We start from the raw sequence: 26,871 nt of genomic DNA on the forward strand, positions 1-26,871 counted from the left end.
GAAATAAAAATAGAATTGGAGAGAGAGAGATGGGCAGGGACTGGTGTTGGTCATGTATGAGTGAATATGTAAACAGAGGATCACTTGTGGCAAAGAACTACTAACGTTGGTAGATTCAAGGAGGTACCCCCTGTTCAGGTAATCGTCATTGATACGTACATAGTTGCATCACACCTCTACGTATCTTGTTACAATCGACAGATTTCTATTCTTTGTGGTGGCGACATAGCTTCAGGTCAGCCATTTTTAACCATTCCACCGCTGCTTATCCTACTCAGTCATTTTTGTGGATTATATTGGTATTTTGGATTTTCATTCCAGGTATGATTCTTTCTTTCGTATATTATTTTCCTTCTTGTCTGTGTCACTGCAAAATGACAATTGTGTCATTGAGACACTGACCTTGTCTCGCTATGCAGATCTGTGTTCTTTTGTTTCAGCTGACATTGTAATGCAAGGCCTGGTTTATTTAAGAACATTGTCTCTGCAAACAAGGTCAGTATTACAAGTGGCCATGTAAGACGCTTTGCTTCAACAAAGGATCTACCTTTTCCCCTGCTGAGGGATTGGCATATGACTTTCTACTTCACATATTTTATTTTTTGCATTGATTTTTCAAATTTCCTTAGGCTAATTAGGACTTTTTTATTTATTGAAAGTTCTATTCAGTTTATTTTTGTTTGATGTACTTTAGTGTACTTTCTGTATAATGCTCTCAGATTTACTATAGACACTGACATATTCGCCTGTTTTAATATTTCTTTTGATTTCTTTTTTTGCTTCCATACTTTTTAGAGCCCATTTTGCTTTTCACCATATTTCAGTAATGCAACCTTTGTTATATTTGTCCTATCTGTCAGTAAAATAAAATCACTGAAAGGGCATGATTCAAATGACCTATTTCTTTTTACATTCTTGACAAATACCTTTACTAGACTTGTATTTTTATTCTTGAATAACTTCTTCTCAAATATATTACATCGTTTCAAAAGAAACCAATACCACTTTTGTTTTCATTCAAAAATTGAAAGAATGTTGTTATCAGCTAAAGATATGAAAACATCAACCTTAAAATGTTAATCTATCCACTCCCCTATTGCTCTCACTCTGTTTTGTTCCCTACTTCTTCTGCCATTTTAATGTTTTGTTTGCACCCACATATCGTCCCTCCATGTTCTTCTTTCCCCTTCCCATTCCATCTTTCTATTTTGCCATCAGTCCCTTGCCCTCAATCCTCCTCTCTCTCCATTTGGTCCTCCCTTCTCTATCTATTTGTCCCACTCCTTCACATTCTCCACCTTTCTTTTTCCATCTCCCCTATCAATTTTAAAGCTCTCAGTCCTTCACCCCAGTTACACTCTAGTGTCCACTGTGAATTTCTATCCCTCTTCCTCCCTTTTTTTTCTTTCTTTTTCTCTCTGTCCCTCCATCCATAATTAATTTTCTCCCTCTTTTTCTTGCCTCTCATTCTCCCCTCTCTCTCTCTCTCTCTTTCTATCCCATCCATAACTCCCTCTCCAGATCACCTTTTATGTTTTGCTGTCAGCTGTAGATATGAACATACCATCTACAATATTTCAAGCTGCATGTAATCATATTCACCAACTTTTCTTTCTTTACTTAACCACTCCCATTCTCATTGCAAAAATAAGTTGGCTGCAGAGAATCTCCTTGCCTTTAAGAAAACAAATGACATTCTTCCCTTAAAAAAGGATGAAATTCTTCTGGAACACTGCCAGTTCCTGTAATGCTTACCAAGACCTATTAATAGGTATATATGTTTACACCCACCAATCTTCTGCATCCATAATGAGAGACGATGATGATGTTTTCTCGTTAGCTGCCTGTCAGGGGATCAGATATCCATGGTCTATTAAGAAGTCATGGTCTCTTTCATTCGTATTCGTCTGTGTTGACTGCATATATATTCTAAATGGGAATTGTCTTGACAGTATTTACTTGCATCTCCCAGTCTGCATTCCTATCATATATGAGTGCTATATATCACAGCATGAGATATCAGCTAGTGGTCCACCCAGGTCCCTTGCAGACACACTAATTTCACATGCCTAGACTTCTTGTGATATAGTCATACCAGTTATGTGAGGATTGGCATGTAATCAGTGCTATTAAAAGATTCCAGGTGATTTACGTCTTTGTTTTGACGAGGTGAAGTAATGGTGCCGAGTTTCTTGTCTTGTTGCCTCGTAAAAAGTAATTAGAAATCGTATGTCGTGAAGTAGACATCATAAATATCCAAAAGATTAACATTTCTATACAATGTTTTAACAAAATCATAATATTTTCTTTGAAAATAGTCTTTTACTATTTAAGGAAATGAAATTTATATCTTTTTCCAAAGAGGGCGGGGGGGGGGGGGGATCTGGATGGGTAACTCATTCATATTTGTGTTGGATTTCTTGTTAGTATCATTGCATAGGCAAAAACTACAATCCGGATTTATTATACAAATGATGTTCAAATGTGATTGAATAACGGGCAGAATGTAAAGTTCAACACACAGAACAAGACTTGCATTGTAAACATGATTTGTAATAACCATTTTATTATATCGGTAAAAGTGTAAGTAATTATCTTGTCTCCATTGTTAATAAATTGAGCTCTTGGGAAAGGACTAGAGAAAAAGTTAAAAGGTACAAAAAATGCAATGATAAGTACTACTTCTCTGTGGTAGTAGCATTGAGATCATCAACAGAATAAACTAAGTCACCTTTTACATCAAATCTCCTTTGCCTCTACGCAATCCATTTGGTGTGGTGATGATAGATGGATCCTCTCTAGCCTTAGGTTAAAAAGACCACCGTTTATACCTCTGGGAGAGAGATTGTTGCATCAGTTGCTTCAATTTGCATGCTTCAAGCAGATTGGCAGTGACAAATGTGGATTTGTTACCTGCAAACATTTAAAATAAAAAACAGGCGGACATGGTAGTCTCTCAACGTACTGACCTTTCTCCCAGTATCTGTGTTGGTGTAGAAGGGCAGAGTATGTGCTTGATTGGTTTTAGAGAATTCATAGACCTTTTGGTATTCTACCTACTACATGTGCATCATTCTGACGGCTTTCACTTTTTATTATTGTCTTTGCATTACTCCTGCTTTTATTGGTGTGGTATTTTCTGAACAACATCGTTAAATTAACCCAGACTTCAGTGACCACCAACATTCCTGTATCAGAGTGCTTTTTGACAGACACTGACTTATTGTTCAAACATGTATTATATGTAATTTGTTTTTGTTATTGTTCTGCCCTGAAGTGCCTTGAGCATTTAATCAAGATAGAAGCACACTATACAAGTCTTATGTATTATTATTATTAAATTACCCTGTTTTAATATAGTGACCAATACTGATTTATTGGTTGACTTTAGTTGTATTGTTTTAATTGGTTGAGCTTTGAATTTTCAACAAAGTTATTTTATTTGCCTTGACTTGTTTCTGTGATGATGAAGAAACCTTGGCACTGTGAACAAGAATCCCCGTGACATCAATCTCTATGCAATATTTTGTTAATTCAATGATCCACAACATTCAAACATTAATCCATTAGGTTAAGAATTACTGTATCCACCTTTTAATGAAGTAAGTGACCTATAACAATTTGACCAAGGATCCCTTAAATTATGCTTTTCTTGTATCCCCCTGTTAACGGGGTGACATGTAACATTTAGAGCAAGGATCCCTTATCTTGTATCCCCCTGTTAATGGAGTGACCTGTAACAATTGGAGCAAGGATTCCTTAAGTTACCTTTTTGCTTGTATCCCCCTGTTAATGGAGTGACCTGTAACAATTTGAGCAAGGATCCCTGAAAGGACAAGTCCACCCCAACAAAAAGTTGATTTGCATAAAAAGAGAAAAATCCAACAAGCAGAACACTGAAAATTTAATCAAAAATGGATGTAAAATAAGAAATCTATGGCATTTTTAAGTTTCACTTAATTTCACAAAACAGTTATATTCACATCTTGGTCATTATGCAAATGAGGGGACTGATGACATCACTCACTCACTATTTCTTTTGTATTTTATTATATGAAATATTCAGATTTTCTCCCTGTTGTCCTGTGAAACAAAGTTTTACTCCCAGAACATGTGATATTACCATTATTTTAACATTTTATGGTTCAGTCAAGTTGTTCCTTATTGTCAGATCTGTAAAAATTGAAATATTTTATAATTTAAACGATTAATAAAAAGATATAGTGAGTGAGGGACATCATCGACTGTCATTTGCATGTCACTGAGTTGTGAGTTTGTGAAAGATACATAAGCAAAAATTTAAATTGTCGTAAATTCTTAATTTTCATCCGATTATAATGAAATTTTCAGCGTTATGCTTGTTTGATTTTTCTCTGATTAAAATCAGCATTTTTCTGGGGTTGACTTGACCTTTAAGTTACGCTTTTCTTGTATCCCCCTGTTAATGGAGTGTCCTGTAACAGTTAGAGCAAGGATCCAGTAAGTTAACTATCTCGTTGTATCCCCCTGTTAATGGAGAAGACCTGTAACAATTTGAGCAAGGATCCCTGAAGTTACCCTTTTCTTGTATCCCCCTGTTAATGGAGTGACCTGTAACAATTGGAGCAAGGATTCCTTAAGTTACCCTTTTCTTGTATCCCCTGTTAATGGAGTGACCTGTAACAATTTGAGCAAGGATTCCTTAAGTTACCCTTTTCTTGTATCCCCCTGTGAATGGAGTGTCCTGTGACAGAGCAAGGATCCCTAAGTTATCTTTTTCTTGTATCCCCCTGTTAATGGACTGACCTGAATTAATTTGGAAAAAGATCTGTCAAGTTACATTTTCTTGTATCCCTTGATATTGGACAATGAATAATGAAGACAGTAGTATAAAGTGAATAAAATGTGGGTGTGCATTCAGTAAATTTTCCAAGTGAATCATGTTCATAGTGTTAGGTTTTACACCTGGTATCAACATAACCCCCTTTTCTGGTAAGGTTATATATTTATGGGATATACAGTAACCGATATCCACTCTCTGGTATTCTTTTTCATGAGGTAGTCAATTACTGACTCATCATATGACATAAATAACATACCCGGCAAGCCCTTGGACGACATCATCCAATTTAAGATGAAAGCATTCTGGACAAGTGTCCTCAGAGAGTGCAAATTGATCACAGTGTCTCATTGGCTCACTTCATTGTCAATTAATTCAAATTTTCAAAGCGTTGGCTCCTATTAATTTGTCAGAATTATTCTATTGAATTGATATGACCTCTTTCCATCTTCACTGCTTCAGTATTGACTTGTCATTGGCAGGTGATACAGTGAGAGGCAGCATGATCACAATAAGATATGTTTTGTAGATCCCAAAGACCTCTCCGTTTCCCAAATGGTTTCTGTCAATAAATTGAAATGTAATCTCAGCATTTGCAGCTGCCAAATAAATAAGTGCAGGCATACTAGAATAATATATTGTCTTTGATGCAAATATGATTAATGAAATTGCATTCTTAATGGTGTATCATTTATGTCTCTTTGAAGACTAGCCTAGTTTAGTGCTTGACTGATTGGCGTTGAATATTGCTTTAGAAAGATTGTTTGTTAAAGATATGAGAAGATTGGATTTTTTCAAATCAGTGAGCTATATGAAATGGATTAATGCTAGATAATACTCATACACAATGGTATGGGTACTGTCAAATCATTGGGACTGCATTCTTTATTTTCCCCTTACGCAATCGGACCCATTTGATTTTTACATAATTTGACGTTTGAGGGTTGGTTTTGTTTGTTGAATTGTTATGTGAGCATGAAGGTGCTTGGTACGATGTGGAATTCATAATGACCTATATCTGTCACCCTGAGAATTTCTTTTATGAATATGTCAAAGAATCTTGTCTGATTGTAAATTGGACATGGTTTTGTTCTGCAGTATCGGATGTGTATGGATCAAATCCTTAACATTTTTCTCTGATAGAAAGCTTTGAGTAGTCAAGACTCGCAAATAAGTTTATATTTTATTCAAAGACACAGACTGGACCAAAAATGAAATTGACAAATTCAAAAGTTTATGAAATACTAAGCACGGCAATGCAAGCTTTTTGCAGTATTTTCTTGTACCAGCTGAGTATTTTGCTTAAGTTCTTAAATTCTCAGCTGGTAAGTGGTAAAAATGTGAAATGCTTGCATTGTTCTAATTATCTGGCTTCAAAATTAGGCGTTCTTATGCTTTTCACCTGCCTCAAAACTGTGAAGTTGTGTTGTGTTAGAAGCGCTGGGATTCCATAGGTTTATACACAGAAAAACTGGGTGGTTCTTCTGCTTTTCAGATCATACTTTTTATTTTCTTCACTTCTATAACATAGAGACATAAATATCTTTTCCTGCAAGTTTGAATTGATGAAATCTACAGCTTTTAGAAAGTTATTGCCATATTTATTTCCTGCTTTCCAATTCTATCTGCATTCAGGTTATGTGTGACACTTTTCCTTACATAAGACTTTAGGCCCAATAAGAGCCAAATGAAGAGATCACCAAAAACCTAGTGAAGAGTTGTAGATTTCTATTATTTTGAACTCTAATTAATTGTCATTGCTATTTTCTTATGCATATTGAAAAAAAAATGGAATTCATAATCTGAAAAGCAGATAGATCACCAGGTTATTCAGTGTAAATACCTATAGAGTCACGATGTATCTGACACAACATGACGTCATGGTCTTGAGGCTGGCGAAAAGCGCAAAATAGCCTATTGTCCAAACCCATCAATTTGAGTTTCTCTTAAGCACAATACTCAAATCTCCAGTTGTGAATATGCATAAAACTTCCATTGTTGTACTATATTGCTTATATATTTCGCATTTGTCCATTTCACTTTTAGCTGTGGTCTGGGTCTTTAAAATTTCATCTTGATGCAGTATTGAAGTTTTTAGTGATGAACAAGTCAGATACAATGAAAAAGATAAAAATATGTTTCAAAGAGAAAAAAAAATTAGTACCAAAACTTTTTGTGTGTATGATTGTTGCCAAATGTATTGCCTGAAACAGTAAAATATGTTTTATTATCTGAATTATCATCAGATGGCATGACAAGTTTGAGAGGATATACTAATCATTTTTAAATGTATTTATTGCAAAGGATATCGATTTTGTATTCTTTTAGTTTCTTCAAAGTGTCAACATTTGTTATCGAGCAGTTTCTCTGGTTGCACTGCAAGCAGGATTTCACTGCATATATCCCAAATCCATGATTGGTTTGTTGATGCAGAGAGTGGAAGGTTAGAAGAGAACTGATTCAAGTGCTGCAAGATGTTGCTCAGGCATTAGTTAATGTGCCTAGCTAAAAGAGATGAGCTTATCACCAAATATACCTTTTTTATCAAAAATAGGACAACTTGAAATTAAGGTGTCTAACTCAAAGAAGGATTTGAATTTATCCACTGAATATTGTATTCTATTTATCCAAACAGGCACAACCAGGACCACCTGAAGACTTGATCCAACCAGATACCATCCAGCAAGTCCAAGCAGCTCCATTACAGTCCGCTATGCCTCAGGATTGTAGACCTCTTGATCTGGTCATTCCTGTGATCGGTGCAGGATTAGGATGCATCTCAGGTAAGACAATCTCATAACTATCATCTGTCACCGTCCAAGACTGAGAATTAGTCTGCCAAATTGAATAATAGTTTCAATAAAAAAGCTTCTAATGTTAAGTGATATTTTTTTATCAACACTCGGGTAATTTCTTTATTTTTCTTATTTTAAAATTTTTACTCAACATTTTTTCAAAAGCACTTAACAAGGGAAACGCACAAAGAAGCTGATCTGAAAAGGATTCAAACAATTTATCATTCCAGATAAGTTTTATGACCCCACACAATTTTCTTGAAATCCCAATTGAATTCTGTAGGTGAGGTCAAGACACCAAGTGGCCGAAAGGAGACTCCAGTCATTATAGAGAACAAAGATGGCACCATCACTGTCAAGTATTCACCATCAGAGACTGGACGTCATGAGCTAGCTATCAAGTACAATGGAAAGGATGTACCAGGTATGACTACCTTCAAGGGCTCTAAATATTTATTTACTAATTATTTTTTTTTTTTACAGGGTAGCCCCATCAGTATTAAAATTCTGTTTTTTCTTAGAGGCCCTGTATAACCTAGAATGAAACAAAATACAAACATACATTTTACAAAGGAGCAAACATTATTAATCAAACAGATCGTGAATAATTTTGAGTGTGACACTATTCTATTGTACTTTATTGTGTAATGCCATTCATGTACTGTTTTGCTATGTTGTTTATGAAATGTGGAAATAAATGAATGGTCCAATCAATCAATCTGAAAATAATCAATATGACTTAATTATGTAATTCATACTTCATTTCATCTGAGTTTATGATGTGATATTATTGTCGCAAATGATACAAATGCACCATTGGTGTTGTAATTCATCAAATTATGGTTTTATAAGTTTTGTCAAAACTAGGTTACAAGTATTTCTCTACTGTACTGTGAACCTCAATGTTTTTTATCCATCTGACTCACAGGAAGTCCATTCCACTTCCATGTTGATGAATTGAAGAGCGGTAATGTTACAGCCTATGGCACTGGTCTAACTCATGGTATCAGCAACGAACCTTGTCATTTTATCATCAACACCAAGGATGCTGGTGCAGGTTAGTAACCTATTATTATTATTATTATTTATTTGACCAATATAAAATGTACATACACATTACATTAGAATAAAAAAATTACAGTACATGAAAATGCAAAGAAATGCGGGAACGGCATGTGGGTCATTAGATACTGAATTCTGTCATTCCCATAGCCTTTGAACATGGACTGCCCGTTTCCAGTAGGCACATGCTAAAGTAGCAACTTATACACATAAATCCTATTCCAATTGCATGTTCACAGTTCATTCATTAAGGCCACACCAAGTTTTTAAAGCTCATTTGGTTGCATAATATTCTATAAGTTGGCAACAATAACTTTCAATTCAATACTTCATTCTTAGAAAGAATTTAAATGGTTTAAAGTTGTCAAAATAGTTGTAAATGGCAACTTTTGATTAGACTCTGTTGCCAATCTTTTTAGAGTTTTGAAATATTAAGTTTTAACCCCTGCCATACAATTCCTTTCATCGGTCTAAACTAGTTTCAGTTTTTGTAATGATACATTCTAATAACGCTCGTCAGCTCGTAACTGATTTTTGTTTTGTTTTCTTTGCAGGTGGTTTGGCCCTTGCCATTGAGGGTCCATCAAAGGCTGAGATCAAATGTGTAGATAACAAGGATGGCACATGCAGCGTAACCTACTTCCCTACCAAACCTGGACAGTATGATATTGTTGTCAAGTTTGCTGATAAACACATCCCAGGAAGTCCTTTCTCTGCTCAGATTGTTGGTAAGTCTACTCTATCCAAACATTGTTGTCATTTGAATATCTTGCAAATATTTATTTTGTTTTCATGTTATAGATATACAATTTACCTAAGAATCTTTATTGGCCAATTGAATTTATATTGACTGATTTGAAATGTTATTGACTAATTGTGAAATGTATATTGACTGGTTGAACTAAATACTGACTGATTTGATTTTTACTGAACGGAATAGATATTAACTGATATTGATTAATTTGAATTGATATTGAATGATCTATTTTGCTTTGACAGATAAGTCTGGTAGTAGGATGTCTATTGGCACACCCAGTGATGTTCCTCTTAAGATCACCGAATCAAATCTCAATGAACTCACAGCTACTATCCGTACACCTTCCAAACATGAAGAACCATGCGCACTAAAACGTCTTAATAATGGCAACATTGGTAAGAAAACCTTCATTAAACAATTCCATCATTCATAGTGTCTATGTCTTACAGACAAATGTTTTTTGCAAAGCTGATAAGTGTTTGTCTGGATATTTGACAGAATCCTAAGATGTCAAGTAATTTAGGAGAAGAATGTTTATAAAACCTGGGATATTTAATGATGATGTAAGATGATTTTTGATGATGTTCATCCAAGAAAGTTTGGAAAAGGCAAATTCAACCACAAAGAACATTATTCAGCTTCTTAAATAAGATAAGTGGTTTCACATATTTTTTAGCTTCCTTAGAAAGCAGCTACATTAAAAGTGTTTATAAGGATCCTTATATTTGAAAGCAACCATTTTAAAAGTATGTTATTCTTCACCATCTATTACAAAGGTAAAAAAATCATCAGTAAGTTACAAAATAGTCCTTGTAATATACATTCCTGCTCTGCTGGAACTTAAAGTGTAAAGCATCTTTAAAAGTCTAAACCATATTTGGTCGCATCTTTCTGCAGGTTTCCAACTCATTATATTTCCTTTTACAATCTTCAGCATAGACAAAACATTTCAGAATTGGAAGTGATAATGAAATCCTGCAGAAAAGCCATTCAAGGGCGATGGTTATTTTTTTTGTTACCCATTTGGAAATAAACAGGTGGGAATTAAGCTTTTTACATAGAATTTATCATTTATCTGAAAATGTGTATGATATAATAAGAAGAGATTGTTTCTTGTCTTGTTTAGGTATCACCTTCACCCCTAAAGAGATTGGTGAACATCTAGTGAGTGTTAAGAAGAGGGGTCAAAACATCCCTAACAGCCCCTTCAAGATTATTGTGGGAGCTCAAGAGGTGGGTGATGCTTCCAAGGTCAAGGTCACAGGTCGCGGTATCAAAGAGGCAGAAGCAGGTCAAACGGCTCAATTCCTGGTCGATACAAGGAATGCTGGTAAGCTATTATTTACTTAATAATAAATAGATATTCTTGTATTGATATTTACCATGTATATCAATTCTTTCAAAATACAATACAATGAGGGTAATCCTTTAGTGCAGTGATGTCATATTAGCCATCCCTTGTGGATGTGACCTTGATAAACCTCCTACAATGTCCCCAAAAAGAACTGAGAGCTGTGGGTCCTCTGAGCTCTTGAAGGAATGATGGTTGGTAGAGCAGGGGTTTCGGATTCCTGTGACCCGGGTGCGATCCCCACTTGGTATGCCAGTGCCCTTTGATGAGTCATTTATCTTCATCACCAGGTCCCTTGGAGAGGACCTTAAGCCTTTGGTCCTCTGATTGCTTCCTTACATGCATTCATGCTTTCTTAGCAATAGGTTGAAAAAAATATCATAATAAATCCATCCCTTGTATGAATACTCATTTGCATTCTCGAAAGATTATGAATAAGAAAAGATAAACAAGTTTCCGATATTATCCCACAGGCTATGGAGGTCTTGGTGTATCCATTGAAGGACCAAGCAAAGCAGATATTAACTGTGAAGATAACGGTGATGGTACCTGTCTTGTCACATTCACGCCAACTGAACCAGGCACTTACAATGTCAATGTACACTATGCTGATCAATTGGTTCCAGGTAAGGAGAACTCCAACTCAATCAAAATGATTTTTGTCTCTTTATACCATTTCTGGTCTTCTTGTTCATATATCAAAACCAAAATAAGCCACATTTATTACAATATCCCTTTTTCAAAATGAAAAAAAATACACTCTCTTATACAATAATTTGAATTGACATATTAGAAAAAAAAACAGATTAAATACAAAGATAACAACATATCAAAAAGGATTTACAGTAATCCGAGGACCCTTTTCCACAAATCAATATTAATATCTTTGTTTTACTTCTGTACTTTTCTAGGGACAAATAATTTTTCAAAATATCATGTGTCGCCCTTTTTAATTGATTTGTATAATTAAGGCTTTATAAACAGAAAAAAAATTGCGTAGTTAATTAACAATCTCAGATCATTCATATTTTTTGTCTTTGTACCTAATTTAATTTGGCATACTGTGGTGAAAACACAAAGTTCTTTCATGTTACGTATTACTATTCCTACAGTATTCCGATATGACTTTACTGTATCACAAAAGAAAAGTACATGCATTAAATCTCCCTTTTGGTCACAATGATTAAAAATTTGAGATTCCTTCCATTTCCATATAAACAATTTGGATGGTACTGGCAAAATAATATACATAAACTTGAAATTAAATTGTATGAGTGCATTATCACAAACATATTTCAATTTATATAACCATAGCGATTTCTATTTCATAGCAGGATTCGGAATAAAAATTTCATTCCAAAAACAAATTGATCTAGAAGTCTTCTGTTTTAATGTTAATGCATCAGCATAAATTTGTTTTAATTTAACACACTCTATCCCTACTTTGTTTTAACTAGTTTCACAGTAGAGTATGTAAACAGTGTCTGTCTATTCAAATTCTCTTCATTTGTTCATTTTCCTTTATGCATTTGATCCATTGTTGATGTTAATCAATAGCTGCTCCCACTTTAGCATATTCACTTAACAATCTACCATCTTTATATAGAAGTTTGGCTTTTATTTCGTTGTTGTTTAGGAAATGGTTGTTACTGACTACATCTCCAATAAATAATATGTTGGATCTTATCCAATATCTGAATAAAAATACATTTCCTTTAAAAGTAATATAATTATTGAACCATAACATTTCTTTTAAACACTCCTTTAGAAGGAAGTTGTTTTTCTTTTAAAATTTACTGTTTGTTTGAAAGTGAACCAATCATAAAGAAACTCATAATAACAGTCAGGTATTTTACCTTTTACAAATCTTAAATGTTTTGGTGAACAATTACAATTCATTACAACATCAATGCCAATATCATCAATTATATTGATGATGATGGTGATGGTGGATGTGGTATTGGTGGTGGTGGTGGTGATGAAGATGGTAATGATGAACATAATAGTGATCATGCACCATTTATCATTGTACTGTTCAAAGGTTCCTGACTTTAAATACTGCAATCGAATCTATATTATACACCATGAACATCTTTATTGAAACCCAAAGTGATTTTCATTTTTTCCATCAATCGTGATAACTTGCTATATTTTGTCATTTGTGCAGGGAGTCCGTTCCAGGTTGCAGTTGGTGGGGATTCCTCAGAACTACCATTGATCAGTGAGACACTGGTTAGACCTACTAGTGCTACTCCAGTCTCTCAAGTCAATAGTGAATGTGAACTCACCGTCAAGATCCCGGGTAACTATTCATTCTTTAGTCTACATACCTTGTATTGACTCAATGAAAGGCACCATCATCAGTTACAGATTGGCAAAATGTGCCGTCATGTATACAGGCTCTGCCGTCAGTGCCCTAAGCTGTTATCAAGTTTTTTTCTTTCTTCTAGATTTTTTTATTTTGAAGTTTTGATTCTCCTATTGTTTTGTATTCACCATATCCAGGTCCATATTGTGGTTATGATGCATCAGTAGAGTTAAATTTTCAAAACTTTATTTTCATGATTGTGTCACAATTTTAATAACATATTAAGACATTCATCATATACAGTTTTGTATATATTTGAGTAGATGAATGAAGAAATTAAAAGTCTGGTCATTATGCTTGGCTAATGCCGTTTGAAATATTTAATTTCTCATTTTTCAACTTGTTAATTTTTGGATGACTTTATATTGAGAGAGGGTTATGAACTGATGATTGACTGTGTCTGTCTATCTCTCTCTCTCACTGTCTCTGATCTTAGGCACTGATCCACTGGATATGACTGCCCAGGTAACCAACCCTGCCGGCCGTACAGTGGACGCTGAGATCATTGACAGACCAGACTGTAAATACTGTGTCAAGTTTGTACCTTCCATGGTCGGTGTACATACAGTCAGTGTCAAGAACAAGGGCTTGCATGTCCCAGGTAAGTGACCTTCTCATCATTAAATTATCTTGTGAGGAAAGGGGGTTTCACAAACATTTAGACCTAAAATCATGCATACTAATTTGCAGTTCCCACAAATGGCATCTATCCTCCAATTGTTGATATTACAATTCTTGGAACTACCATAGTACCAGGGTTGAGCTTTCAATCACATTAGTGGTTACCAGAATGGCAAGGTTACCATGATAATAAGTTCATTATAAAATGTGCCCAGGTGTCTTTTTATTTGAATGTAGAAAAAAAATTGTTTATTCCTACAAAAACAAACAATATAGCCACCACCAGCTTGCTATTTGATAATTTTTCACAATCGTCAATCATTACCTTGAAAAAATATTGAAACTAGGTTACCTCAGCTCTAGAGATTAGTGTTGTGTTTGTATGTATTTAAAGCTCTAATGTGATTTAGGGTGCTTCAATCTAATTACTCTTAGATGTTAAGGACTAGGCCTTTCTCTGTGCAATATTTAAGTTGTTGTGTTTGTCCTTTGTAGGAAGTCCATTCATGTTTACTGTTGGTCCATTTGGTGAGGGTGGAGCACATAAGGTCCATGCTGGTGGTCCAGGACTTGAGCGAGGAGAGGTCAAACAACCAGGTAAGACCAAGTCCTATGAGAAGACCCGTAACACAAAACTCAGCAATGATCATTGAACATTTTTCTACGACTGATTCCATCGACAACACTACAATCAATCGTGAAAATCAAGCGTACGATCAATCGCTAACCTTTGTGTTACAGAAGCCAGGTCCATGTTTTCATTTTAAGTTGTGAATGATGAATTACAATACAGGGAGAATAGCTGGGCCTCTTAGACAATAGAATTCAAGGATTTCCAAGATGTAATCGAGAATGCTCTATAGATGTGGTATTGGTTCAACTTAGCTTGTAATTCTATAAAAATCAGTTGAAAAAAAAAAATATATTTAATATGAAAGTAATCATTTTTTTAACGTCATGGAATGCAGGATATATTTCAGAGGATAAGGTCCCACTGATTTGGAAATTTTTCTTTCTTGTGTTAGATCTACCAGATATATATTTTTTTTAATAGATCAATTTGCTGTTTCCTATGTAGAGTATTATGGCCCAGTGGATTACTCATCTGACTTTGAAAAGGGTCGTAGTTTTGAATCCCTGCCATGGCCTAATTTCCATTGGCAAGAAATTCATTCACGTTGTGCTGCACTCAACCCAGGAGAGGTAAATGGGTACCTGGCAGGAATTTATTCCTTGAAATGCTTTCGTGCTATGGGGCTTAAAGGGATGGTCCAGGCTGAAAGTATTTATAGCTTAATAAATAGAGTAGAATTCACTGAGCAAAATGCCAAAAATTTCATCAAAATCGGATAACAAATAAAGTTATTGAATTTTAAAGTTAAGCAATATTTTGTGAAAACAGTCTTCATGAATATTCATTAGGTGGGCTGATGATGTCACATCCCCACTTGTTCTTTTGTATTTTATTATATGAAATTAAGTTTATTCAAATTTTTTCCTCCAAGAACTAGAAAAATTGGATTGACAACTGATTTAGTGCATTAGATATTTATTGCTGCAACTTATTTCATTATAAGGGAGACATATTATTCACACAAGTATGAAATAATGAAAAAATTATGATTTTATGTAATAACATAAGAAAACGGAAAGTGCAGATGTGACATCATCAGCCCACCTAATGAATATTCATGACGACTGTTTTCACAAAATATTGCTGAACTTTAAACTTCAATAACTTTATTATTTGTCATCCGATTCTTGATGAAATTTCCGGCATTTTGCTCAGTGAATTCTACTCTATGTAGTAAGATATAAATATTTTCAGCCCGGACCATCCCTTTAATCTTTGGAAGCATACTGTGACTTTATGTCATAATGTTATATACGCTGTACAGGAACTGCATTGTTATTATTATGATTGTGTAACAGCCAGTTACTTACCGGTCCCCGTTTATGATTACCATTTTGTCTTCATCTAACTTGCAGCCGAGTTCCAGGTCTGGACTCGTGAAGCCGGCCCAGGAAAGTTGGGCATAACAGTATCCGGTCCAGCCAAGGCTCCGATCAACTTTGTAGATAACAAGGATGGATCATACATGGTCTCATATGTACCTAGTGTACCAGGTAAGTCCCGTTGTTACTAAAAGGAGAATGAAACCCTTGAAACCAGCTGAATCCATATCAAAGAGAAAAATCAAAGAAACATATTGTTGAAAGTTTGAGGAAGATTGAATGAATAATAAGAAAGTTATGAGCATTTGAATATTGAGATCACTAGTGCCATGTAGATCCTCCCATCGGCAATGCGACCAAGATCTGTGATATCACACACGTACAACTCCCTCATTACTTTAGTACTTATTTCACTTATATTCTCACTTTTATAGAGTCTATCACAAGGTGAGGTGTTCTCTTTATAAGATGACAAGTACAGAGGTTTCACAACATTATATCATTGATGAATCGTTTGTCATATGATTAGAATGAGCAAAAAGAGATGTTTTGGGGTATATTTTCAGTGTCCAAATGGGAGAGTTGTACGTGTGTGACATCACAGATCTTGGTTGCATTGCCAATAGGAGGATCTCCATAGCATTAGTGATCTCGACATTCAAATGCTCATAACTCTTTTATTGCTAGTCCTATTTTACTCAAAGTTTTGTTGATCTTATTCTTTGATTTTTCTGCTTTCACATAAGCTAACTTGCTCCAAGAGTTTCATTCTCCTTTAAACCCGGTGGCCCATATACAAATGTATGGGGCACTCTTGTGTATTGGTGTACACATGTGTATTCAGGGGATTTAAAAATGCCCCCTCAACAGATTTAATACTTTGATGGAAAGAAAAATGCCCCTTAACAATTCAGGATTTTGCATGGTTTCTTGTGTAAGTGCCCCCCTTATGGGGGGTTAGATTGAAGTTGAAGGAATATTTCTGATAAGCACCCCATTTTAGTCTCGCCTGCATAGCAGAGCCAGAATAAAGGCGCCACTTTCCGCGACATCTTCAAAATTGAAATCTTAACCAAGGTAAAGTTTTTGAAATGTCATAACTTACAAAGTATATGGACCTAGTTCATGATACTCATAAGAGTAATCAAGTATCCATGAATAGCCTGCATGAGTTTCAGGTCACATTACTAAGGTTTAAATTCATTTAAGGTCAATGAACTTTGGCTATGTTGAGGATATTTGTTGAATTGCGATCATATCTTTTTATCAAGTTTATCCATGAAACGTGGATAGAAGGGTAATCAGGTATCACTTATCATCTTGCACAGGTCCTTTTAACAGGGTGTAAAGCCTTTGGTTTTTTGCCTACGATTAGTCATGATTCATTTGAAGGCACTTGACATTTTAGTAAAGAATAGTTTGATGTTGTAGTGCTTCAAAGCAACGTCTTGAGAACTTTCACCTGTCATGGCATTCTGGCCTACTTGCAAAAGATGTACGGCCTTCCTCGGTATCATTCCAGTGAGAGCTACGAAGCTCAAATTACTGAATAGTACATAATACCTCGTTGGAAGTAGAAAAGCGTGATGACCATTTTGACTTTCCTCTTGTGTTCTAGGTGAATACCAGGTTGATATTAAGTTCAACGACAAGGCAATCCCAGATAGTCCTTACAAGCCATTTGTTGTTCCACCCCTGGGTGACGCTAGGAGATGCAGTGTGTCCAGTCTACAGGTCAGTTTAACACCACTTTAGTATTTGGCAGTAAACACTGCTATCATGAGGAAATCTGTAAACAAAATTTAATTGTCATTATATCACTAATTGGCATTATATCATTGTGTATCTTAATCTGATACAGTGACATAAACTAAACTTTGTTAAATCATGAAATCTTAGCTGATGAGCACACATTGGAAAATGTATTATTATTGCTTGGAAAAATACATTTTGCTCAATCCTATTTAGCTAATTTTATCAACAATGACACAGTTTCTCCCAGAATCTGATATTTCATTTATTGAAACAGGAACTTGGGTGTTATATTTTTTTATATCTTTTCATGGGGATACTTTAAGATCTTACAGAAACATTTACTGTGATCTGGTAATTTATCCAATTTAATTATCCACATATTTGAATGCACCAAGCACCTTTAGCAGCTGGAGCTAAATCCGGGGTAATATATACATGTAGTGCCCCATCGAAAACGCAACCTGATAATCGGCGCCTTGTAAATATATATTATTGTTATTTTATGTTTGAATAGGAGCATGGTATCAAGGCTAATCACCCGTGTTCATTCGTTATTCAACTCAATGGTGCTAAGGGTCATTTGAAAGCCAAGTGTAAGTCTCCCTCTGGTGCTGAGATCGATTGCATGGTCACAGAGATTGATGAAGGTGAGTAGACCTACATGGCAAGGTTTCACAAGACGTTAAGTCTGACTAAAATAACATATGCTTAAATGTGTTAAGTGATTTTACTCTGTAATGGTGTCTTTGACATCTTTTATGTACATGTACGAATGTGGAAATAAAACTTTATGAACTTTATGATACGTGCCAATTCACACATGATACATAATGTGTAATCTAAGTTGAAAGACTCCTCGAGTGACATCTGTTACTGTGGTCATACCACACACGCTGACTTGGAATTAACTTTTAGGCCCCCCCCCCTCCCCCCCCCCCGTGTAATAAAGAATTTATCAAGGTTATGATATCATACTCATTTCATTATGAACTTTGCAGGATGTAATTGGTATTGGATTATTTGGAGGCAAATTTGGGTCTGACGTGCAAGTATGAATTATTGTGTAAATTTTGAAGCTATTGCGTATTTCATTTGAGTGAAATCCATTCAAAAAGTGTGTCGAAATTCAGTTTCGATTGCTTTGCATTCAGTGGACTTATGACATGAAGTGTAGGAGGTATCCCAAAAGCCCATTGCATGTATACAGTTAGGTTTATCGTAATTAAATCTATTTGAAAACATACCACATATCCATAGCACTGATACCAAAAAAGAGGTTAATACAGCACTACAATATCATCTGGTGATTTCTCTTGGCAGAAAACTATGCTGTGCGCTTCCTACCGACGGAGAATGGTATTCACAGTGTAGAGGTGTTCTTCAAAGAATCACCAATCCCTGGTAGTCCATTCAGGATTAGAGTTGGAACGGTTGAAGAGGTTGGTGATCCAGGTCATGTCCATGCGTATGGAGAAGGATTGGAGAGAGGAAAGACAGGTTAGTTTTACTCTTATGTCATTTATTCTTGATCAATTTAATGAAATACTATTATCAACGCTGGCTAGTTTCTGTCTGCCTTTGTCGACAATCCACATGCACAAATTATATGGTTTTATTTCCACTATGTTGACACCATTTACATTATAGTCCTTTGCTGTACTTGTTTCAATAAGTTATTAATTTAATTTCATATTGCCTAAAACTTTGCAATCCCATCATCGGTAAGATACTGTTTATCTCTTGGGCCTTTATAACAAAACAAAACAAAAAATACATACATACAAAATGAAAACCTTGACTAACAAATTGGTATTTTCAGGTATACCAGACTTGGGATGTATTTTCAATAATTCATCTTCAAGAAAGAACTTTGGAAAAGATAAAACATTTTTTTTTTTTAAATCATGTTATTTATCATTAGGAAGAATATAGGTCCCATCAGCTCTGTTTTGCATATCCCCTCACATTCATTGCTGCATTCAACATAGAAACAACTGAAATTTTTGGGCAGAATATTTTTGTGTAGTCCCATATATGTTTTTTTCTGATTGTACCCTATACTTTGTATATTATGACTAATATTTCCTTATTATCTGAGGCAGTTTCTATCTCTAGCTAACATGACAATTTTATCAACTGTAGTTACAGAAATCAATGGATATACTATGCAGATTATACCAAACTATTGCTACCAACCACAATGAATGTGATGACACTGTAAGAGTAATATCGATTTACAGTACAATATGAAGTGAGCTTATACTCCATATCGTTTGTTCATTAGGAGAGAAGTGTGAGTTCATCGTCAATACCTGTGGAGCAGGAGCCGGTACCTTGGGTATCCAGATTGATGGTCCATCCAAGGTTAAGTTGGATGTCACAGAGATTGGTGAAGGTTATAAGTGTGTCTATGTCCCTACCCATCCTGGAGAGTATATGATCACCATCAAGTACGGTGGACCCACCCACATCACAGGCAGTCCCTTCAAGGCTAAGATCACCGGTAAGAAATCCCAACCTTTTCAATCATTCAGCTGATCGATTCTTATTCAGTTTATTTATTAAAAAAAACGCCGAGTTTCCCTTTGATATTGCTTATAAGTGTGGTTTCATTTTGGAAAGAAAGCACGATGACAATGAATAATATGCTTTGCTTTACTTCCAACTGCCATTCCGATACTGCTAAGAGTTGCCCCCGAACTTTAGACCTTTACCCCTAATAACAATTGAGACCCCTGCCTGGTATACAAGACACTGAATTACTCCACTTTTTGTTTGTGTCTTGCTAAGATAATGACAGTGCATCCAATTCAGATTAAAACATTAATTTCCATTTAACATATTTTTGAATTAATGACACATTCACACAATTCCAGGCAAACGCAGACACTGTAATCCACCACAGTGAACAAATTAATGTAAAACAGAAAAAACGTTGTTTTGGAGTTCTTTCATGTGCTAAACCATATGGAGAATTTAAATGGCCAAAATTTGCCATTTTCAAGCCTTTTTTTTTAAACGGTTAAACATGGCTGTAAATAAGGGAAAGAAAAAGGATGCAAAATAACAAGTTGCTCACTGTACATTTTCTCATGTCAAATTTTGCCTGATTTATCTCTGAAATGACAGTCAGTGCTAGCTCAATAACTTTTTCAAATCCCTTTTATCCGTCTAGGATCTGCAAAGGGAGGCAAGGCAGGTAGCGTTGAGTCAGCCCAAGTGATGGTTGAAACAATTGTCAAGACAACCACCACCACTGGGTTCCAAGCTCCAGTCTTTACTTCCGATGCTAGCAAGGTGGTTTCAAGTGGAATGGGCCTCAAGAAATCATTCTTGAACAAGAAGAGTCAGTTCCAGGTCAACTGCTCAGATGCAGGTTAGTTCTGTAGGGTCTGTTTTTGGCAGAGGAGGGGGATTTGTAGCCCAGGTAGTAGTAGAAGTAGAAGGGATGGACAGATTCACCTTGCACTCACAGATATCACTCTCACTTTCTCCCTTCACTTTACTCTGATCAGTGCATCCTCCTCCGTCAACCCAACCCTCCTACTCTCCTCCACCACTTGCTTCTTCCATGTCTTCTTTGATCACCCCCTTCCTCTGACCATTCTCCTCCCTCATCCCAACCCTCCTACTCTCCTCCATCACTTGTTTCTTCCATGTCTTCTTTGATCACCCCCTTCCTCTGACCATTCTCCTCCCTCATCCCAACCCTCCTACTCTCCTCCATCACTTCTTTCTTCCATGTCTTCTTTGATCACCCCCTTCCTCTGACCATTCTCCTCCCTCATCCCAACCCTCCTCCACCACTTGCTTCTTCCATGTCTTCTTTGGTCACCCCCTTCCTCTGACCATTCTCCTCCCTCATCCCAACCCTCCTACTCTCCTCCATCACTTGCTTCTTCCATGTCTTCTTTGATCACCCCCTTCCCCTTTGACCATCCTCCTTCCTCAGCCCAACCCTCCTACTCTCCTCCACCACTTGCTTCTTCCATGTCTTCTTTGATCACCCCCTTCCTCTGATCATTCGCCTCCCTCATCCCAACCCTCCTACTCTCCTCCACCACTTGCTTCTTCCATGTCTTCTTTGATCACCCCCTTCCTCTGACCATTCTCCTCCCTCATCCCAACCCTCCTACTCTCCTCCACCACTTGCTTCTTCCATGTCTTCTTTGATCACCCCCTTCCTCTGACCATTCTCCTCCCTCATCCCAACCCTCCTACTCTCCTCCACCACTTGCTTCTTCCATGTCTTCTTTGATCACCCCCTTCCTCTGACCATCCTCCTCCCTCAACCCAACCCTCCTACTCTCCTCCATCACTTGCTTCCATGTCTTCTTTGGTCACCCCCTTCCCCTCTGACCATCCTCCTGCCTCATCCCAACCCTCCTACTCTCCTCCATCACTTGCTTCCATGTCTTTTTTTGGTCACCCCCTTCCCCTCTTACCAGCTACCCCCCTCATCCCAACCCTCCTACTCTCCTTCATCACTTGCTTCTTCCATGTCTTGTTTGGTCACCCCCTTCCCATCTGACCATCCTCCTCCCTCATCCCAACCCTCCTACTCTCCTTCATCACTTGTTTCTTCCATGTCTTCTTTGATCACCCCCTTCCTCTGACCATTCTCCTCCCTCATCCCAACCCTCCTACTCTCCTCCATCACTTGTTTCTTCCATGTCTTCTTTGGTCACCCCCTTCCTCTGACCATTCTCCTCCCTCATCCCAACCCTCCTACTCTCCTCCACCACTTGCTTCTTCCATGTCTTCTTTGATCACCCCCTTCCTCTGACCATTCTCCTCCCCCATCCCAACCCTCCTACTCTCCTCCACCACTTGCTTCTTCCATGTCTTCTTTGGTCACCCCCTTCCTCTGACCATTCTCCTCCCTCATCCCAACCCTCCTACTCTCCTCCACCACTTGCTTCTTCCATGTCTTCTTTGATCACCCCCTTCCTCTGACCATCCTCCTCCGTCAACCCAACCCTCCTACTCTCCTCCATCACTTGCTTCTTCCATGTCTTCTTTGATCACCCCCTTCCTCTGACCATTCTCCTCCCTCATCCCAACCCTCCTACTCTCCTCCACCACTTGCTTCTTCCACGTCGTCTTTGATCACCCTCTTACCCTTGCTCTGACCAGCAACTTCAAACTCAAGTGCCCTTCTCAAAACATAATCACCATCCCTCCTCAATAGAAGGAGCAAGGAACATGCTAATTGGAATGTAAGTGTTTTTGTTGGACTTATGTCTGTAAAATTCCCCCAGAAAAAAGAAAGATGATTATTTAATTATTTTTCTGTTGTTTGTATATCAGGAAACAACATGCTGATTGTTGGTATCGCAGGGCCAAAGACACCTTGTGAAGAAATCCACGTAAAGCACACCTTTGGACATCGCTACACTGTAACCTATCTACTTAAAGAGAAGGGTAACTATGTCTTGATGGTCAAGTGGGGAGATGAGCACATACCAGGCAGTCCATTCAACATCCAATGTGCTTAGATGCTCTTGGTATATAACCAGAGCAACATATGGGATGGCGTCTCGGCTCGGGGGTCCTCCCGGGTGTGAAGACATCGTTAAATTCTTCCTTGCGATATATATGCAAAACTGCAATGGCGTTGAGGCTTGACATACGTATGTGTCCGAAGACATTTTTATAAAGCTCCAGTTTGGATGGATCATTATTATCAAGAAGAAATAAAAGGAATACTGCCAGTCATTCTGTGTTCTTGTTAATGTGATGGATCTAATTGTTCTTTTCTTTCCACCGTAATTTGTGTTATATATGTGAATGATATCATGAGTTGTGGACAAGCAAGTGTGAGCAATTGCGTATGGTCATGTTTCAAAATTGATTTTATTTTTCTTCCAGCTCATTTTAAATAAAGTAGCTTCCAACATGGAATGTCGATTGAGTGAATGATATTATATAACCTTGTTTAGTTCAAACAAACATATATGAATTAAAAATATGTTTATTGCCACTATGTGTACAAGGATTAGCATAAGCTGTCTAATTTCTAATACATTGATCTACTTATCAGCTCTCTCAAAAATGTATCTACTTATAAAAAAAGGGAATGGTCGGAATAAATTAAACAAGAGGTGTATGATTTATGAAGTTTAAGTGACTGATAACCTGACTCATTCAGAAGACTAATGTAGATAATATGCAAATGTAAAAAGGATTTTGTTTGCAGAGTGAAGTAGTAGTCTTTCAGGAGAGTGTTTTGAAATAGTCTAACCATGCACATAGCCAAACTTGGTCTTTTTTAGGAACTGGACGATAAATCATGGCCCTATATGTAGACATATTCAATGATTGCCTTCATATAAGTGAGATTGTTAACTGTATTACCAAAGTTTGCAGCTCGCTTTGAAAATGAAATTGAAAGAAAGAAATTTCCAACTTGTATTATATATTCAGTTTTGTTGGTACGGCCACCATTGCCTGGAGATTGTATAGAAAATGCAAAATTAATCATTTTTTATGACACACTGCTAAGCAGGAAAAAATGTATTTTTCAATATTCTGAATTACACTTTAAAAAATAATATTATCGCTGATATTGTATTCTTGTATTCATATTTGGTAAAATTTTGATAAACAGTGTTTCAATAGAACAACAGTAGTATAACTCATCTCATTGATAATTTATTTATTGTAAGCTATTCAATCATAAATGTGGTTTAGGGAATAATTTCAATGATAATAATCTACTTATGACAAGAACAAATTTAGCAATTATTATTATGAAGCTAATTTATACAAATTTAGATATAGTAGAAGCTGAAGAAAGAATTTGCAAATTATTTTGTATATATATATAAATGCGAGTCAGACTTGCAAAAAGTTTGTATTTGCTAAGAAGCATTTAATAAGAATGTTATTTTAATGACTTATATTGGAATTGATGTATCGTATGATGTGTTATATATTTTTGTGGTACATGCATTCTACATGTTCTTTTTCAATGTTTTTTCACTTTTTTAAGTTTCTTTTTTTTTTTTTATAATTTGGGACTATGGTTTGGAATTCAGTACTACCTGTGTAAGTAGCACTTACTTCCTTGGGATCAGGTAAGGGGGGGCATTTATCTCGTAGAAATGATAGCTTAGAAGAAACAAAAGCAATAAGAAATTAGACTCATTTATATTCTATGTGTGACTAATGTCAATTATATGTGAGGTATTATTTTCAAAAGGATCGCATCTCGTAAAACAAAATATTGTGCAAAATATTGACAAATTGTTATATCGTTTTTGTTTAGTAGCATAGATGGCTGAAAAGAGTGATTACTTGCTATTTTGTGTAGATTTTTTTTTTACTGTGAATATATATTAAAACAGCATTAAAATTATTGAATTTTATTATAAAGCATAGCTTCTTTTTTTGTTATGTAATTGTTATTTTGTAGAACAAAATGCAATGCTTGTTTAGATTTCATGCAATTCAAAGAAATCAAATAATGTATAACCTTAAGATCTTTACGCTTGAATTGTCATATAATATAGTGAAGCTTTACTAATGTAGTTATACCAAAAAAAAATAGATTATTATTTAGCTTATTTGTAGAATTTATGTGAAACTACATATTCTGATTATTGCAGTAAGATATTATTTGCCACATTGTTCACAATGAAATAGATAACTATTGGGAATATGTAAGATGGGAAATCTGGTTATGTAATGGGTTTGAGATCAGTAATCGGTGGTGATAAAATGGAATAGCCCAGCAACAGAAAAAACAAAAAACTTTTGCATTAAAAGGGATTATGGAGCATTGAAATTGTAAATCTGTCTATTTCTGTATTTTTTCAAACATTGTCGTGAATGAAAGATGTTGGAAGTGATCATGTTTATCTACTCCTCTGTTTAACCCTGTATATATCCTGGGCTATTTGGAATGTACATAGTCCACTGGTGAGGGGGGGGGAAAGGCTTTTTTGCCCCCTCAGATCTCGGTCGTTGATTAGACCACTGATTTATTCTATGGTGAATTAAAACTCTAAGGCCCATATTCTGAAGTCAGGTTTAACTTAGACCATGGTCTAACTCTGTACTAAAATTATGGGGAGCCAAAATTTCAAAATTTTCTATTTATATTGTACATTTTTTATGTTTATTACTTTGTTTCATTTTGGTTTCATAACAAAGAAAAATACTTCAGTTCTCTTTCCCAGACAATTATGAACAATTCGGGTGCCACATGAGTTAATAAATTGAATGTGTACTGTATCGGATTTGTGCCCCAATTGGCTCTCCATAGTTAAACCACAACCTTAACCAGGGTTGAATTTAAACCCGAGTTCAGAATACGGGTCTAAAAGTTTGTAAGGTCAGAGAGAGGGTGGTTGATAAAGTCAGTGGGGTCAACAAGAATAAATGTTTTTAATTTGGATCAAACTATTAGCACAGTATGACCCATTGATTTGAGAGAGAGTGTGTGAAAAGAGTGGGATAGAGGGGGACATGGAGTAGAGAGAGAGAGAGAGATGGGAAGAGATTTGAGGAGGTAGTTAGTGAATATAGAATGGAAAGAAGCAAAAGAGTTGGGAAGAAAAGGGATAAGAGAGATGGAGAGAGAGAGACCTAGATGGGAGACAATGCATAGGACTTAAGTGTAGGGATTGAGGAGGAAGAAGAGAGAGAGAATGGAAGAAGGGTCATCGGAGATGGGTAAGAAATCACTGATTTGTACGAACAGAAATCTCTAGTTATGCATATCAACTGGGATAAATATAGTCTTGGACTGTGCTATAGAAAAGTTGGATGGAGAGAAGGGCTAGAGGTGCTTAGGGAAGAAGAGATTTACGATGTATTAAGCGACAGAGAAACGGAAACAAACCGTGAAAGGATTTGTAAAAAGACATTGATTTTTAGGCCGAGGGCTTCCCTAGTTTGCATGTTGAAAAATGAATTGAAGACAGATGAAGCCAGCTAGTCCCCCACAAAAAAAAACGAGCAAACAAAACGCGATATGACTTCTATTAATGTGGATTGTAATGATTGTGAATATTCTAATAACAAAAAAAATTATTGTATATCGCTTAGTACAAACATCAATCAATGCAGAACAAATGGACTGAGCACGAAAAGGTTTTTTAATCAATTCATGGCCGCCGATATTCCGTTATTTTTCTTCTTGAAGTTGTCCAAGCTTGTCAGACATCGCAACGATTTATGAATGAATGAATGAATTTATTTGTTATCCAATGCAATGATACCAATTTACAAGTTTACAGACAATCAGTTATGAATACATAGAAAAGCAAGGATAATAGGAACCAGAAAATAGCATGAATGCTAGTCAAGTCTGACCCCTCATTCTAGTCTAGATAGATAGAAACATTTTAACTTATGTTAACTCATGTGGTTAAAGTATGG

General features: G+C 36.1%; 1 protein-coding gene across 2 annotated transcripts; it reads left to right on the forward strand.

The window, feature by feature from the left end:
* On the forward strand, nt 1-25,280 carry LOC129257738 (filamin-A-like). Of its 2 annotated transcripts, none has more exons than XM_054896131.2 (18): nt 1-138; nt 7,455-7,602; nt 7,898-8,038; nt 8,543-8,671; nt 9,231-9,404; nt 9,676-9,828; nt 10,560-10,763; nt 11,258-11,410; nt 12,952-13,086; nt 13,589-13,753; nt 14,269-14,370; nt 15,763-15,900; nt 17,348-17,463; nt 17,999-18,131; nt 18,805-18,981; nt 19,769-19,987; nt 20,660-20,860; nt 22,795-25,280. In XM_054896131.2, exons 2-18 carry the CDS (start codon nt 7,533-7,535, stop codon nt 22,980-22,982), a joined length of 2,598 nt encoding a protein of 865 aa, XP_054752106.1. In that variant the 5' UTR covers nt 1-138; nt 7,455-7,532; the 3' UTR covers nt 22,983-25,280. The 2 variants fall into 2 exon arrangements, with proteins under 2 accessions (XP_054752106.1, XP_054752107.1); XM_054896132.2 differs by having other exon boundaries at nt 15-321.
* Nucleotides 25,281-26,871: the final 1,591 nt, after the last annotated feature.

This window comes from Lytechinus pictus, chromosome 3 (assembly GCF_037042905.1).
Source record: "Lytechinus pictus isolate F3 Inbred chromosome 3, Lp3.0, whole genome shotgun sequence".
NCBI classification, from domain to species: domain Eukaryota; kingdom Metazoa; phylum Echinodermata; class Echinoidea; order Temnopleuroida; family Toxopneustidae; genus Lytechinus; species Lytechinus pictus.